Raw genomic sequence first — 17,341 nt, 5'->3', positions numbered from 1 at the left:
ATTCACATTCAATTATCGTCCGTCAGCCATCACACATGTATGGCTGACACAACATTTTCCTAATGTTGTACTATTCCATATTCACAAGTGAGTACCCTCTCAATATTCTTTCTATATTTCATAGTGCTAAATATCTAATTCTTACCATTAAGTACCCTAAGTTAGTAAACATATTATTACCGATCGCGCATAAAGTAAACATATCTATCGCGTATCACTTACTAACTTAACCATTTGTACGTAAGACAGATTGTGAAAGTATAATTATTATCTATTTTATAAACCTTTATTATCAACACCAGCTGCGTATATTTTTAGTAACAATATGATGCATCACCTGTATGTGACGTCATCATGTAAACAATCACTATTATTCAATTGTTATCATAATTATAACGTATGCCACTGTACCATGATATGTTATCAATTGTATAATTAATGTGTCTGATTGATAGACATTCAATTGTCATCCGTCAGCCATCACACATGTATGGCTGACACGACATCTTCCTATAATGCTGTACTATTCTATATTCACAGGCAACAAACAATATGTTTAACACAACCAAGGATCTCAGTTCTATTTTTGTCTGCTTGGCACAGACTAAGGCCCGAACCCTCGACACAGTCATGCTAACCCAAATCCCCGTATGTAACTGCCCTGCTGCTTCAAATTATTTCATATGCTTGCTTTTTCTGTTTGTTTCATGTGTTTATAATCTGATTTAATATACCTATACCATAACTAATATACAGGAAATTAATTATACTTCCATGATACCCACAGATTCACTATAGGATACTGAAACCAGAGACCATAACAAACGTTTTAAATCCGTTTCTTTTCACCTACCACTCGTAATTCATGTTTTGTTGCTTACCCACCGGAAGTTTTGATCGACAACTAAAATGGCGCGGGTTTGCATGCAGAAATGCGAAGTCTACACATAGGCGCACTCATAAGGTATTTACGGTGGTATTTAATTTGATTATTTGTGAATGATTTGCAGAATATTTGTTTTTTTCACATGCATAACATTCCTCAATGAGTATGGATTGCGTCGGCCAAGAACGTTCAACATTAATCGCCAAATACAGATAGTGATGATGTATTGTTTCAATCATCAATGTTTACACAACAGGATCCCAGAAATATCTAATGCAGTCTCTCGAGATATATTTAATTTATCCAGGTGAATAAAATACAATCATAAACACAACACAAACATGATTGTTTCCATACAAATCTATTGTTTATTTGTCATATTTACATCGAATGTAACCCAGAACTTACAGTTGTTTTGCCTGTTTCTCATGCTATGATATTCTAGAAGTTAGTGAATATTATCATGTCAAGCATTCCAAATGAATGCTAACTAATATGCTTTTCGAATTGTTTGTATGTTCATTAGCAATGTGGAAACAAAATCCACATACAAGACTGAAAAACAGAAAGCCCTAACTTATATTACAGGGCTCTCACTTCGTTTATATTTGATGAAGTTTGTGGTAATCTGTAAATTAAATACATTTACCTGTGCTGTCTTAATCAGAAATGCAAGTACTCATGGTTTAGTCTTCCTTCATATCTCTTCATACCATGGCAAAAGTGTGATTTGTTGGTCACGATATTGATCAACAGACTGGTGTAGACTTCATAGTTTACAAGCTGCCATCATATCACTGGGATATTGCTGAATGAAAATAAACAAATCACTGTGTTATTAAACATAGCACCAATCACTTAACCATTTAGTCATCGTATTATCACACTACTGTTACTTCACAAATATTGCTTTTGCAAAACTGAACTTACTTTAAGTACTTTGGGATTACACTTTCTTAGTAAAGTACAGATTCTAGTACTTTTGTTGGGTTGGTTCCCATTGGGATTCAAACCCACACCCTCAGAGTCAGGCACCTAATCGCAAGCACACAAAGTCAGCTGCTTAACACCGTGGCTGACTTTGTGTGTTGGCGATTATGTGCCATTTGCCCACTTTCTAAAAATGGCATTGTGTAATCATACTCTATACAAATGTTTTACATTTATTACCGGTTACAGTTTCAGATATACAGTTTTATTGAACTGAAGGATGAAGCCAGCCAACATACTCTGAGTGTTCAGTAATGGAATCTACCATGTATCTCCGATGAGGTGATGGAATCTACCGTTTATCTCCGATGAGGCGATGGAATCTACCATGTACCTCAGATTTTGGGAGATCCAGGCAGCACTGAATCATGGTTTTCAAACTAACATGAAGTATATAAATTCAACTTTATTCTCAGTGCTTGTCGTGCCATCACTGGTGTGAATACACCACCCATCAGTGTCATGATGGATAACAGTCCACACGATGCTAGTGTGTCAAACAATGACGTCAGTGTCAATCAAGACTCAGTACTGACTGAAGATGAAGGCACAGATGTTAAAAAGAATCAGAAAGAATCCTCAGATTCGACTGAAGAACAGGTTGCTGATAGCACAGGAACTAAGGAAGTCGAAGGCATAATGGAAGGTAGTTCTGATATTGTGGCATGTTCTGATAGGGTTGGAAGCCCTGATACGGATTCTGATGACAGCCAGTGGACGGATATATCAGACGAAGTAACAGAAGATGAAAAAGAATCTGCTGTTCAGATTGTTTCCCGTAAGAGTTTTGCAAGCACGCCAGTCAAGGACAAAGCAGCTCAGAACTCCAGCAGTTTGAGTGAAGAGGAGAAGCAGAACTATGCATTTATTAGTGAGCAGTTGTCAATCTTGAACCAGGAGAGCAGTGAAGTGAATACAGCCATGCATCGGTCACAGAAGAAACAGTTGAAAAACACACCATCAAAGCACAAGGGTGACCAGAAGAAGACGCCAAGGAAACATCTAATCATGGCAAGCTTAGAACTAGAGAACAGGTTTGTCTCACCACATTATCATGATTATTTTCATTTAAAGGAATGAGTGAGTATGGTTTAGTACTTTTACGCAATATTCCAGCAATATCACAGCTGGGGAACACCAGAAATGGGCTTCACACATTGTACCCATGTGGGGAATCGAACCCGGGTCTGCAGCGTGACGAGCTGATGCTTTAATCATTAGGCTATCCCATGACCCCCAATTTAAAAGATATTTGGATTACATGTTTTTGTTATGTTGAAATGAAATTGGCACATTTACCATATTTACCACCTGTTTCATGTTGAGTTGCTTAACCATATAATGATTATACATGCAGTAGCTCAGTAGTGATCAACAGCCAACATTTAACCATGTTAAGACTAAGAGACCTGAGAAGAACCGGGTTAGAATTGGTCTTCAGCAACCCAAGCTTATCGTAAGAGGCGACATTGCGGGTAGTCAGGCTTGCTGACTTGGTTAACACATGTCATCACATACCAGTTGTGTAGATCAATGCTCATGCTGTTTATCACTGGATGGTCTGATCCAAACTCGATTATTTACTGCGACCATATAGCTGGAATATTGTTGAGTGCATAATTAAACAACCAGCCAAGCATGTTAAAGTTATATATTGTATTCCAGTTATTGGATTTTCCCCAAAATTAGACTACGCAAGATTTGGTCAGCATGGTCTGTGTCGTATTTCAGCAGAATAACAGATTACATATTTCATTTTCAGGAAGTCATTGAAGAAGAGACTTGAAACCACGCCTCCATCGACACCGAGCAAGTCGGTTGTTGCTGATGCTGCTGGTGCTAGTGGCATTGCTGGTGTTGACTACCTGAGTGCTGACGATGCCGACACCTCCCAGGACAGATTGCAAATTGCGGATACTGACATGGATGACAAGTTGGAGGAGAGCGCGCCAGAAGCAAGGGCCTGACTGCGGTCAATGTGAAGAATATAATTCATGTAGGTTTTAGTATTTTATCTCTGGTCCATGAGTTTGGTTTAATGCCACTTGATATTTCAGTTACCATGGTTTTATCAGGGAGTGCCAACTTATATGGAAGCACATCTACATGCTTGAAACTGTGCAGGGTAATATTTAATGTTTGTTCACTACCTGCACCATGTACAAACAAGTAAATTAATCAGGTTGCACATCAAACATGTCTAACATGTCAAATATTGAATGTGGCATGTTGTCAACAATCTCTTGTCACTGACAGCAGACAATATCCAACTTCACCATGTCTAAAAAGGTTCACATTACTTGATGTCGGATACTACTGTATGCTTGATAGATGGTTGCTATTAAACCGGCGTTTTCATCCCTAATTTAAATTTCTTTACTGCTTGGCAAACTTAATGTATATCACAGAGTGACTTCAGGCCTTTAATGAAATATCGGAAGATTGTGTACAGTGTGTGCTATAAGTAACTAATTCATGAGTATGGAGAAGAAGGCATGTTTGCATTTTTCGCTTCCGGTAATTGATTCACCTGATACACTCAAAGGATGTAGACAAAGGAAATTTATACCAAGAAGAACCCTGCTGTGCACTTGTGGTGGAAAACATCACATGTACTTGGTGCAACCTGACAAAAGTGAGTGAGTGAGTTCAGTTTTACGCCGCTTTATCAAGATTACAGCAATATCAAGGCGGGGCACACCAGATACGGGCTTCACACATTGTACTCATGTGGGACCTGACAAAAGAGCTACCTGCACTAGTAATATTTTACTGCACTGGTGCTGTCTGTATATAGCGAAATCAGTCCCTGCTGTGACGAAACCCTTAAGCATGAGTATGGTGCTGTCGAATCTAGAAATATGAATATGATAATCAGAGCAAACCAGGTTTGAATCTTTTATCTCAAAATGCTTCATTACGTTTTTAAAAAGGTTGTGTATTGTATCATTGACATGCTTGAGAGGTTGTCATTCAAACTGGTTATCACTCATGCTGATAACAATTCTGTTTAGTGTTTATCATGTTTATTTGAATGACAAATATCAGTACCTTAACAACATGATTCAGAGCTGTCAACCACTCCGATTTTGGAGAGTTACTCCGATTTTCAAATACAAAATCCACTCTCCGATCTCTCTTTAAAAAACTCCGACTTTTGAGAAACAATTCTGAATTTATTTTTACGGTATACAATTTTGTAAGTCATCAGTGATTTATTTGAGTGAACACTGGTAAAAGCATTCAGAAGCTTAGCATGTGATCATTTTTGGGTGTCGATTGTGTATATTATATATATTGGGTGTTATTGTTGATGAAGTTTCACAATGTTTTTCTGAATGCATGTCATAGCCTGTGTCATAGCGCCTGTAAGTGCAACAATATGGCAGAGCCGACCACGTGCTGACTCCCAGCCAGGCATGACTCTGCTTTCATTATCCCCCGCTGCGCGTTTAGCTCCGTCTGTACGTCCGTCCGTACGAATTGGAATATCTTAAGAACCGTTGACTAGATTGTTTTCATATTTGGTACCTAGCTCCATCACAGTATAAGAAAGGTCCCAGTCAGGTTTGGTGACCTTGACCTTAATTTCAAGGTCACAAGGGACTTTAACACTTTACTCTTGTCAGCGAGATATCTCAAGAACCGTTCACTAGATTTTCTTCATATTCAACACCAAGCTTTATCTAGGGAAGGCGCAGGGCCAAGTCGATTTTGGTGACCTTCACTTATTTTTCAAGGTCACAGCGACACTTTGAAGATTTCAGCTTGTTAACCTGCATGTTAAAATGGTTGGCGAGATATCTCAAGAACCATTCACTGGACACCATATTCACCATACACTATGACATTTATGTCTTGAAAATATTTGTGTGTTTGAAGATCTAAAGAGCAGGATATCAAGAGAGGTTGACTGGTCATGTTTTTGTTGACGTTTAACTTCATCTTTTACTTTTTAAGTTTGATTTGATAATTTGCTGCAGGGTATTATGTCAGCTTAGTGACAATGCTTGTTGGATTCAGGGTTGGCATCTCTGCATGATTAACAGACATTCATCAAATCACTAAAAAGGTGCAGGTCTGAAGTATGAGTGAGTTGGGATTTACACTGTACCGTAATGCTTTCACCACCATGCTCCCCTACTGCACTTACAGGCCTTAAATATGTAAGAGAATTGTCATAATTGGCTTTGTCAAATGAACTCAGCTGTAGGGGTGAAACGGTACGCTCTTACCACGGTATGGTACATATTGCGGTACAAGGCCTTTGGTTTGGTCCATTTCGGTTCGGTATATGATAACTTCAGGGAAAATACTGTCCGTCTAGCAAAGAAATGCGTAGATTTTGACAAAATGATTCGATTTCTAGACATTTTGTGTTGTTCATTCTGTCTGATATGAATGTTTTACAGGAACTGGTGAAGAATGAGGATGTCCAACAGATGATACGGAACAGCCTGAATGAACAGCTGACCAGCATTGGGCGTCTCACCCATGAACCCAAGATGACACGAGCCAAAGTGAAGGAGGTCATCGAGAAAGGGGTGGTGGGTATTCTCCTCATCTCTCTATGAACTAGATGAGATTGCATGGTCAACAATGCGTTGAGGACAAGTAAAAAGCATTCATGTGGCCTCATTGACTAGCAGCTTTTGATTATAATTCTGAACCAGTTCTCATTGCACCAATTTTTCAAGAAATCTTAACAATATATACATGATAAAAATGACACAAAATGTAAAGATGTCTGTCTGACATGTTCAAGCAGGAATTGCTGCAAGCTCTGAGGACTAATGAAACAGATTGTCATCATGTTTATTGTATTTATGGTCTCTCAGCCCTTAGAAAAATGGCCGCTGTCACCAGTGAAGAAGCCAACAGCAGCCAAGAAGCCAAGCATCCTGGACCTCTACTTTCCTGATGATGAAGACGATGATGAGTACTCCCCAGACAAAGATACGGAGGTTTGTACTTCCTGTCCTGTGAGACCGTGTGTGAGTTATCCCCCTTAGGTTCACAGGGTCTTTCACTAACCACAAATAAAGGACAAACCCTGAAGCTCTTCTACAGATGTGGCTTGATTACCATGCTGTTAGAAACATAATGTAAAGAATTGTATGGAGTGAATATTTCTGAAGGGTACAATTGATCTGCAATTGGTCTGCAATGGTCATGAAAGTTCAGCTTGTATGAATGACTTGGTTCGATAGCATGCTTATGTACACGATGGTGGGGGTCGTTGCTGATAACATTACCAATCACTGGATTGCCTTAGTGGGGCTTGATTATTTACAGGCCACGCCACTTTCATAAAACTTTGATATCTTTGAGACAGCTGCAAAAAGCTGGAGTGGTTCTGATATGACACAGATATGTACATCATGCATAGGTCGTTTTCAGATTTGTGGAGCTGTTGTTGAATGTTGAGGTTTGAAATATCATCAAGATCTCAATAATACCAACAAGTCTGGAAGCACATCAGAATGATGATGCTCATTAACATTGTTTTACGAAATTCACACTCAATTCTCTGTGTGTCCCCAAACAACTGAGAAGTATATGACATCACTCAGTAAATTAGACAATGGCATGCATCATATATGCTTCCATTACAGTTTACAAAGATTCTCAGTCATGTTATGAAAGAGTCCTGCAGTTACCCTGCATTCTTTTAAACAACATCAACAAATCTGACTTGGTGGACCTGTTACTCTCACAATTATTATTGCCTTATTATTCTAGGCTCAGCGTGAGAGTGACGATGACATGGAGAGTATGATATCCTCCCAAGCAAGTGATCTGGGTTCCCCCATGCCGCCCACCCCCTCTACCCCCACAGTGAGGACCCCCCTGCAGGTCAATACTCCACAGACAGGGGACACCGAGGTATGTCACAACAGGAATGGGATACCACTCAACTCCCTTGTAGAATGCAGAAAAATTATGTTACTGTATATGTTGCGTTTTACAATAAGTTTTGTATGTTTCTTCATATAATTTTCATAACACTTCCACATATTTTCAAAGTCCTTTTTTATTACGGTACTCACGTTTGTTCCTTGTTAAAGCAAATCAATTAACATATAGTGGCTGTTTATTATAAGCATATTACAACAGCATTTAAATCTACAATTGTTTATATATGCCCTATTGTTTGCTTTGTCTACATGCTGATCCAAATTTTCACAAATACTTTAGACTTTTCTAATGTCAGTCATGACAAGCATCTTGGCTGATTGATGGTGGAAGGTTGGTAAAGTTTTGAATGTCAGTAGGTCTTTTTCCTTGTTCTTTTAAGAACCTTCTTATCTTTTTATCTTGGGGTGGTGTGTGTGTGTGAGTCAGGATGTTGAGTTACATCTCACGGTCACTGGGATTTAGAGTAGGTCTTCAGTCTGTGCTTTTTGTGACCTATATTAATTGAATGAAAAGGTTATATGGTTATTTTCCTGTGCTTCATTGTGGCCTGGTGCTCATGATATCAATTACTGGATTGTCTGGTCCGAATTTGATTTGTACAATCAGCTCTGTTGCTTGAAAATTGCAACAGACAAAAACACACCAAAACCCACGTAACATAATAATGTATAATGAGATACTCCAAGTCCAAGCTTGTCCTGGGCCCAATTTCACAAAGTGACCTTATTGCTAAATCTATTTAACGCTATGTTAAAGTATGGGAGCTACGATCATCATACACTAAGATTGCTTGGTGAACGAGTGACCAGGCAGCTCACACTGGTGATTTGTGGAACAAAGGCCTGTATTGTTTGATAAAAGATATAGTAATCCATCCACATTTTTACATGACATGGTTAGCAGACATTTCTATCCTAGCATTGATGGGATGCCATGGCTTCTTATACACAGACATTCCGGAGTCCTATGGCTTCTACATCTGGTGTGAGTCTACATCGTACCTCGGCACTGGGACAGCACTTCAAGACCTCCATGGCAGCCCTGGAAGACACTTCTACACAAGAGGTACTGGTAACTAGTCATTCATAATAGGGGTAGCTTAGTGGTTAAATCGTTCGCTCGTTACGCAGAAGACCCGGGTTCGATTTCCCAAATTGGTACAATGTGTGAAGCCCCTTTCTGGAGTCCCAGCCGTGATATTGCTGGAATGTTGCTACAAGCAGCGTAATGCTAAATTTTTAATGTTTTATCCTATCTCACGATTTGCACTTCTCTCTCTTGCTTCGACGCTGAGTGGAACAAATGAGAAGTTTTCGTGTAGGCCTCTCTTGTCCATACGCCCGTTTTCCCCAGGCCGCTCTCTTTATAGGACAGGTCCCTAGTCCCTGGATAAGCGTGCAGCACGTTCCCGTCTACCCACGTGACTACCTCTGAGTGATCATGCTTCTTTTGTCGCACTACTGTGTGGACGTATTGTGAGAGTTCTCAGTTTTCCTTAAAAGTTAACAGAAATATATCATGGGTAGTTAACCCAAAGTAGCGTAATTTTGCGCACACTGTAACAGTATTTTCTTCCTCGGATCCCCACATGTGTGGGTTGTATTGTCCTGTGTTCCTGAAGCAAGCATGGTGGGGAATGTGCTCCCTTATCAAGGACATTTTTAGAGCATGTAGGCATGCTTGCTTCCGTTGGCTGGCAGACAGAGTTGTTCAACAGTTGATCACCCGACAAAACCCCTGCTTTCAACGACCAGTATTAACTGCTCGTCATTTGGAGATTCCCATGTCGGAAGGTGATGATTTTATTGGCGCATCATCAGATGTCTACTCGTCGTTCTACCTCATCGAACCGCTCTGTGTTGCCAGCTGACTCACGCAGCCGATCTACATCGTCAGATTGCCACACCGAATGGATTCACCAGGCCGAACCGTTTCGCCAAGGCGTATTGGATCATGACATCAACTCATTCTTCTTCATAGAGATCGTCCTTGGGGTACATATTATGCATTTTCCGGCTGAAAAATGTCCTGTGACAGTTGTATCAATGTTTTTTGAATAAAAAGATTGAACAATAAATAAACTCTTTATTTCCTTGGGGTACATATTATGCATTTTCCGGCTGAAAAATGTCCTGTGACAGTTGTATCAATGTTTTTTGAATAAAAAGATTGAACAATAAATAAACTCTTTTATTTATTATACGGTCCCTGCCTCACGGAGTTACCTCCCTTAGAGCATGCGCACCAACTGGGTAGGCTCCTAGACCCGTATCATCATTCCTTCTGCTGTCACTGCCATGAACAGGCGTATGTTGAATACTTCATGAGCGGACGCAGCTGAACTTTCTGGCGAACCAGAAATTGAATATGTCTCAAACACCACCTGTATGTATGGTCTTTATTTGCTTATGAAAGGAACAGTAAAGCTTTACAGTTGGTTGTTTCATAATTGTGACTTTGTATTAATTCTAATCAGCGAACTTTCCGTGGTTTACGCCGCGTGTTGCTCTGCCATGGCGGGAAGTTTAGCGTGCCATGTGGTCGTAATATTGCGTATTAAAACCAACTATTACTTTCCGTGGTAACCTTCACGTATTTTCAATGTTTTTCTCGTGTTTATATGCTGCTGGCGCCGTTAGCTACATGCTGCGTGTTTGCTTTCAGGCCTTTTCATCCTGTTCGGTCTGTGGACAGAGTATTCCACGGGCCGACAGGCATGAGCAATGCGTTGCCTGTCTTGAGAAGACTGGTCACGATTGCGGACTCTTGTCCCATATGTCTTGGGTTTTCCCGGGCCCAAAAGGAGGGCGGCGGATCACGGCTCTTCTACCGGGGAGATCGTGGCGGGTGGGGAACTGACGCCAGGTCCCCGTCTAAGGCTAAAAAGCCGTCAAAAGGGAAAAAATCCCGTGGCCAAGCCCCTCTCCCGCCAGTACTGGTGGCTTTGACATGTCTATAATGGAAACCTTGTTTCAGCAGCATATGGACTCTGTGAAGTCCCTCGTTAAGTGAGTCAGTTGGAGGTCTCCGGCAGGAGTTCCTCGCTCACTCGGGCGGGGTGAGGAGAGTCAGGGGGTGGGATCGCCGGGCTCGGCTCGATCCCTCAGCCTTGGCGTCTGTTGACCCGTTGCCTCTGGCCGGGTCCGGGCCGCCTCGGCTGCCCGGAGGGAGGTGCTCCCAGTCCCCTCTCGGAGTTGGCGCGGGGACCGTTGAGTATTCCTGGTGTTCGGTCCCTCGCACTCCCCCCCATGAGCGGAGGCACCAGTTCTGCCTGGCCTGCCTCCAGCGTCACCGGGACGGGGTCCATGCGCCTGCTGGCGCCGGCGTGGAGCAGTCTGTCTGCTCTTCCCTTTCTGTGCTTCCTAGCGTTAGGCAGCCCACGGGTCGGGGTTAGGGTCCTCTTTCGGAGGAGACCCAGCCTCTGACTTCGGGCTCGAGCGCCGAGGCGATGGAGCAGGGAGGTTGAGGAGCATGGCGGAGGCTTCCGTTTTGCCGGCTCTGCGGGAGGTCCGGCAAAAAATTGCGAGGCCTACCCAAGCAGCGGTGCCTGTGGAGTTGCGTGGACTCGGCTGAGTTCGCTTGCCTGGCGGCGTTTGCCCCTCGGCAACCCTGCGCAGACGCAGCTCCGCATTTGCCTCCGTTGGTCTCGGGCGTGGTTGATCCCCTCTTGTCTGGTGCCGAGTCGGTTCGACTTGCGGATCTCGTGCGGCGCTACCAGCTTGGGGAGGACTCCTGTTAAGTAGTTCCCATCGTTGGCGAGTGCGTGTTCACTTCCGTAAGCCCTGGGGAGGCTCGGCTTCCTCGGAGCAGCTCCGGCTGCTTCGGCAAGGCGCCTCACTCCACCTTTGCCCCTGGCGAGGCATCCCCTGCGGCACCGCGTACCCGGACCCTCTGAGGAGGTCTACGGGCAGCGATGCAGCAGGTGCGGGTGGTGGTCCCGCGAGGCCTACCTCTCCTCGATTCAGAGGTCGGCCCTGGAGGCGGAGGGGCATGCTGGCGGCGTTTAGCGCATGTCGTGCTGCTCCGTCAGCTCGGAAGTTCAGGCACACCTGCGCAGCGACTCTTTGCGGTCTGCAGCGTCGGCGGTGATGTCGCGCAGTCATGGGGATCGCCAAGCTGTGGCTGTCGGCGTCTAGGTACTTTCGGCAGCGGCGCAGCAGACCTTGCTGGCCCTCCCTTTCCGTCTGGGGGCGACCCTCTTTCCAGGGGCCCAGCAGGTCATCACGGGGAGGCTGCTGCTGCAGCTACCTCCTTCAAGGATTCTAAGGCCTTGTTGGAGCACCAGGGTGTCTGGCTCAGCGCTCCGTTCCACCTTCCTCCGCGGGGTGCAGCCTACGCGCCGAGTCTGCCGGCTGGCCGGCCGCTTGGTAGGGGTAGGCGGAGGAACAGGTCCGCCAAGGGTAGGGGCAAGGAGCAGTCCTCGACTAGCTCCCAGCCTTTTCGCGGGCGCGGGAGGTCTGCCCCGACCTCCCGTTAACCCATCAGGCTGCCGCTCAAGCCGTGTGTCACACCCAGTCAGCTCCGCTACTAGGGTCCACGCACGCGCTCCTACCCCATATCCCAGTGGGAGGCCGCCTCTCTCTATTCCTGCGGAATGGGAGAAGGCTACCAACAAGCAGCAGGTGCTGGCCACGGTCAGCATAGGCCATTTACCACTGTGGGCGAGGAGTCGCCCGACTTCACCGGCATACGTCGCACTCCGGTGCCGTCATGTCAAGCCAGAGGCGGACATATTTTAGCGGCGAAGTTCAGGCTCTGCTGGACAAGTCCGCAATCGGCGCATTCCACCGGGAGAGGAACAGGCGGGATTTTACTCCGCGTACTTCCTCGTCGAAGAAAGACGGCGGGTTCCGTCCGATTCTCAACCTCAAGGGGTTGAATCGCATGCTGGAAGTACCATCCTTCAAGATGGAGACACTGCATTTCGGTGATCTCATCTGTTCAGCCGGCGATTGGCTCCGTCAATCGACCTAAAGGATCGCGTATCTGCATGTACCAATACATCCATCGTTCAAGCAGTACCTTGGTTCTCTTACGGCGGGATGTGTTACCAATTCAGGGTGCTCCCCTTGGCATATCGACTGCCCCAAGGGTGTTCACCAAGCTCATGTTAGTCCCAGCTACCCTAGCTCGTTAGCAAGGAAGGCGTTGTTACCCTTACCTAGGCGACTGGTTGCTCGGAGCACTAACTCAGCCAGCGAGTCAAGATGCTACTCACACAGTGATAGACATTCTAACTTCGACTGGGGTGGATCATCAACCTCAAGAAATCCGACCTGGTACCCACCCAGGACTTGGTTTTCTTGGTAGCGATTCAAGCGAACAAGGATTTCGTTTCCTTGTCGCCCGACCGGATCACCAGAGTTGGAGATGGTATCTTCGTTCCTCTCCCAGCCCCAGGCACCAGCGGACTTGGCTCCGTCTACTGGAGCCATATGGCGGCGGCGATCTCTGTAGTGTGGCGGTAGCGGTTGAGATCGTCCTATACAGCAAGCTTTGGCTCGGCTGTGGACTCACCACGGAGGATCTGGGCGCAGTCTCACAGTCCCAGTGGTTGACACCTCACCTTCAGTGGTGGACAAATGTCGGGGAATCTCACCAGGGGATCCCCTTGGAAATCGGCGCCAGCTCTCACAGTTCAGACCGATCGTCCCTCACGGGCTGGGGGTGTTCTGGGCAGTCTGTCGGCATCGGACTCTGGTCGAAGCGAAGCCCACCTTCACATCAGCGTGTTGGAACTGAGAGCTGTGCGGTTGGTATTGGCTTCAGAGAGCATGTCCGTGGCCAGGTAGTCCGTCTTCAGTTGGACAACCAGGCGGCCATGTCGTACATCCTGAAGCAGGGAGGCCGCGGTGTCCCCAGCGCTCCTCCGGGGCGTGGGACTTTCTCCTCTGGTGCGACCAATGCGATTGTCAGGTACTCCCTGTTTATCTCCGGGGCTGGAGAGCGTCGCGAGCAGATGCGGCTCTCGCCGGATCCTGGCCCGCGCAGTGGATGCTTTCGACAGGCAGATTTTCACAGTAATCTCCCAGTTATGCGGTGTCGTTCCAGGTGGATCTGTTTGCGTCGGCGGGGCGCATCAGACACCGTGTTCTGCTCGGATACGGACCCAGAGGCGTTGGCTGCCGGCGCCTTCCTGCTGGATTGGGCCGGGCAAAGTGCTCTGGGCGTTCCGCCGTTACCACTCATTCCCGTGTCCTTTCACAGCTGTCCACCCAGCCAGCTCGGCTACTTGTGCTACTGGCACGCTTTGGCCGTCACAGAGCTGGTTTCGGTAATTCTCAGGTTTCTGGCTCAGCCTCCTGTTCTATTACCTTCTGACGGACATTCTCACTCAGAGCGGGGCCCACCCAAATCCGCAGTTCAGTGGGTGGCTTGGCCTCTGTCAGGTCTAACCTCGAGCCGCGGAATTCCTGCAGCAGTTGCAGACACAATTCTGGCTTGGAGAGATTCGACAAGCGTTCAATGCGAGGATAGGTGGTCCCGCTATGCTGGCGCTGGTGTTCAGATAGGGGATTGCAGATCCCTTTTCTGCGGATTTAGTCCAGTATTGGAGTTTTGCAAGCTCGTTTGGAAGAAGGCCTGGCGGCCGACCATTCGTGGCTACTCCACGCTATTTCCACTTTTCACACCCTGTCGATGGTGCTCTTCTGGGGCAGCACCCTCTCGTCTGGCAGCTTTCTTGCTGGCGGAGCGGATTCGACCTGCGGCTCAGGCGAACCAGTCCACCAGGATTTGTCAATTGTGCTCGATTGGCTGTCGGTCCAACTTTCTCACACCTATCGGCTATTTCCATTCAGTTGTTAACTTGGAAAGCTGTGTTTTGGTGGCGGTAACATCTGGGCGTAGGGTCGGCGATTTACATGCTATGTCGTCCGACCCGGCTGACTGTGTTTCACCGCGGATCGTGTCAGTATTAAGCCTCCCAGATACTTACCGACCCGAAGGTCGATCCGCTTTCCATGTGACAGCTCCTATCGAACTTCCTACTCTTACCCAGCCTTCCACATCGGGGACCACTCCTCTGAGCACTCACCCGTTGGATGTCCGTAAGGCGCTCAAAGTCTATATCAAGCGAGCGCGGGGAATCCGTGCGGGTACCCAGCTGTTCTGTTGTTCTGGTGGCGGGAAGGCTGGTCTGCCAGCGAGCAAGCAGACTTTGTCTGGCTGGCTAGTTTCGATGTATTTGTGCTGCTTATCAGGCTAAGGGCAAGCCTCCCCTGAGGGGTTGAAGGCTCACTCGGTCAGGGCAGTAGCAGCATCAAAAGCTTTGCATCGGCACTCCCCATTGAAGAGATCTGCTCTGCGCTATTTGGAGCCGGCCAAAACGCGTTTATCACGGCATTATCAGCTCGATCGCATTCCGTAATCGTGCGAGCTTTGGCCGTACTGTTCTCTCCAGTGGACAGTGTCCTGCCACCCTGACGAGTGAGTCTTGGTTTATTGGTCTGTTTTGGCGGCTACTGTACAATATTTGTATTATTGACATGTCTGCTACTGTGAGCTCACTCAGAGAACATGTACCCCCTTCGATTCTCTTAGGAGTTATTTGTCGATTGTGGCGGTATTGCATTTCCCTCACGGTGCTCACTAATAGACACGCCGTGGGTGGGGCTTTATTGACATTCACACTATAATGCGTTGTCTCATTATGCTAAATGGAGGTAGATCTTTGAGTACAATTCCTCCCTGTCAGTTCCCCTCCCATAATGCCTCTGTGCGGAAGCGAAACTGGGACAAGTGACAGGTGAGTGTTATGGCGTCTGTTCAAATTTTTCCATGATCACGATCGCTATATTTGTGTGTGCTTGGACAGAATTCCCTCCTCCCTGGCCTCCGGTCTTTGGGAGTCTGTGTTTATGCATAATATGTACCCCAAGGGCGATCTCTATGAAGAAGAATTAACCAAACCTGAAGAGGTTTTCAATTCTTTGAAGAGAGTAGATCCTTGAGGGTAGGGCCTCCCGCCTCCCATAATTCTGTTCACTGATATATTCAGCAGAAGGAATGATGATCACGGGTCTAGGAGCCTACCCAGTTAGTGGCATGCGCTAAGGGAGGTAACTCCGTGAGGCAGGGACCATTATAATAAATAAAAGAGTTTATTTATTGTTCAATCTTTTTATTCAAAAACATTGATACAACTGTCACAGGACATTTTCAGCGGAAAATGCATAATATGTACCCCAAGGACGACTCTCTTGAAGAATTGAAAACCTCTTCAGGTTTGGTTAAATTTCATCAGCATTCATCGAACTGTCAGCATTTGTCAATAATCTGTTCCTCGGACCTTGCCTACCAATTGAGTTGATTCACGAATTGCCGATTCACCACTTCGTGTTATTTCCAACACGGGCGATCTTACCAGCCTATTGGTTCGTCAGAGCCTATGCAAATTGTGTCTGGGATGCCTCCCAAGACACTTAACCCACATAGAACTTCGTCTTTGTTTTCATGGTTTGGGCTATGCCAGTCGCCTATAAGATGCAGGAATGGCTTTGGTTGATTTGACACACATAATCACTTGGTTCGCCGACCACCTACAGCTACCTAGAGGAAAATACCAGATGTTTTCTTTATTTCATTCAACATGAAGGATCGGGACTTGTCAACACTGGTTTTTAACATCCTCAACGAGCATTGTGAACTTGCATCTAAATACGGCCAAATTTTTCGAACTCTGCTAGTTTTCAACACAATCCTAGTTTTCAGGGCATCTGTGAGGCGCTAGATTCCTCACCATGGAGTGACAAGCTCTAAGCACAACAAGCTGATTTGTTTATCCAGTTTACCTTACGGCTTGAGAGGCGTTTAAAGTTTTTAGTCACATAACTTATCCCACCTGGTACCCTTTTTCTGCTGGTTGAACAGAGGTAGTAGCTATGTGCTTCACCATGCCGAATCGATTCACATTTGATGTCAGTAGCGCAGTCATCTAGACATATTACGCTCGGCACTTGACGGCCTGATGGTCCCAGTTCTCAAGATTCCTCTGTGACCTGGACTCATCTCATTCCAGATTCAATCTACCATCCGATCTTTACCTTTGATGAATGATTCGGTTCAAAGAATCTATCTTCGGCGTAGATATCAGCACTACGACCACCCGATAGGGCACTACTAGATAAGCTTGCTAGCCAGGAATACTTTACGACGCTTCACTGAGTCTTGTTACTACAGACTACTCGTAACGGCGTTTCTGTGTATTGCTGGGTGCAATCAATGCAGATGGTTCGTCATCTTCAGCACCCTGCGTTTTGGGTCAAGTTTTTGTGCATGGTACCAGCAGCGATGTCTTGTCAAGTAGTCAGCATAGCGCAGCCCAGAATTTATGGGTTGTGACTCGCCCGGTTAACCGAAGACTGTGTTGTCCGGATTTTTGTCGCATCGTGGGTAACGTTTGCAAATGGCAGACTACTGTTTGTTTACCGGAATTTTGATGATTAGAGTGACTATGAAGTGCCCTGGCAGACTTGTCTTGGTCCCACGAGTCAGATATCAAGTCCAGCCTTCAAAGGCTAGTAACAATGAACGGTGCCATTCCCG

The 17,341-nt window shown here is 45.7% G+C and overlaps 2 protein-coding genes across 2 annotated transcripts in view; both read left to right on the top strand.

Moving 5' to 3' along the window:
* The first annotated feature begins 891 nt into the window (after nt 1–891).
* Nucleotides 892–17,341, top strand: part of LOC124268977 (GON-4-like protein) — a 28,088-nt gene continuing 11,638 nt past the window's right edge. The window contains exons 1-7 of the mRNA XM_046704005.1: nt 892–964; nt 2,066–2,910; nt 3,639–3,872; nt 6,289–6,423; nt 6,715–6,840; nt 7,619–7,762; nt 8,747–8,860. Of these exons, the coding sequence (XP_046559961.1) occupies nt 6,319–6,423; nt 6,715–6,840; nt 7,619–7,762; nt 8,747–8,860 (489 nt within the window). The 5' untranslated portion in view covers nt 892–964; nt 2,066–2,910; nt 3,639–3,872; nt 6,289–6,318. The remainder of the gene's footprint in view (nt 965–2,065; nt 2,911–3,638; nt 3,873–6,288; nt 6,424–6,714; nt 6,841–7,618; nt 7,763–8,746; nt 8,861–17,341) is intronic.
* On the top strand, nt 2,342–3,843 carry LOC124269010 (dentin sialophosphoprotein-like). The gene is made up of 2 exons (XM_046704040.1): nt 2,342–2,910; nt 3,639–3,843. Exons 1-2 carry the CDS (start codon nt 2,342–2,344, stop codon nt 3,841–3,843), a joined length of 774 nt encoding a protein of 257 aa, XP_046559996.1.

Source organism: Haliotis rubra, unplaced genomic scaffold (genome assembly GCF_003918875.1).
Source record: "Haliotis rubra isolate DU_JTF1 unplaced genomic scaffold, ASM391887v1 Scf141, whole genome shotgun sequence".
Taxonomy (NCBI): Eukaryota; Metazoa; Mollusca; class Gastropoda; order Lepetellida; family Haliotidae; genus Haliotis; species Haliotis rubra.
This window is presented reverse-complemented; position numbering and strand designations above follow the sequence as displayed.

Coding starts and splice junctions, on each gene's coding strand:
- LOC124269010 (XM_046704040.1), top strand. CDS start 2,342: ATGGATAACAGTCCACACGATGCTAGTGTGTCAAACAATGACGTCAGT. Junction 2,911..3,638: donor AGCTTAGAACTAGAGAACAG/GTTTGTCTCACC, acceptor TTTCATTTTCAG/GAAGTCATTGAAGAAGAGAC.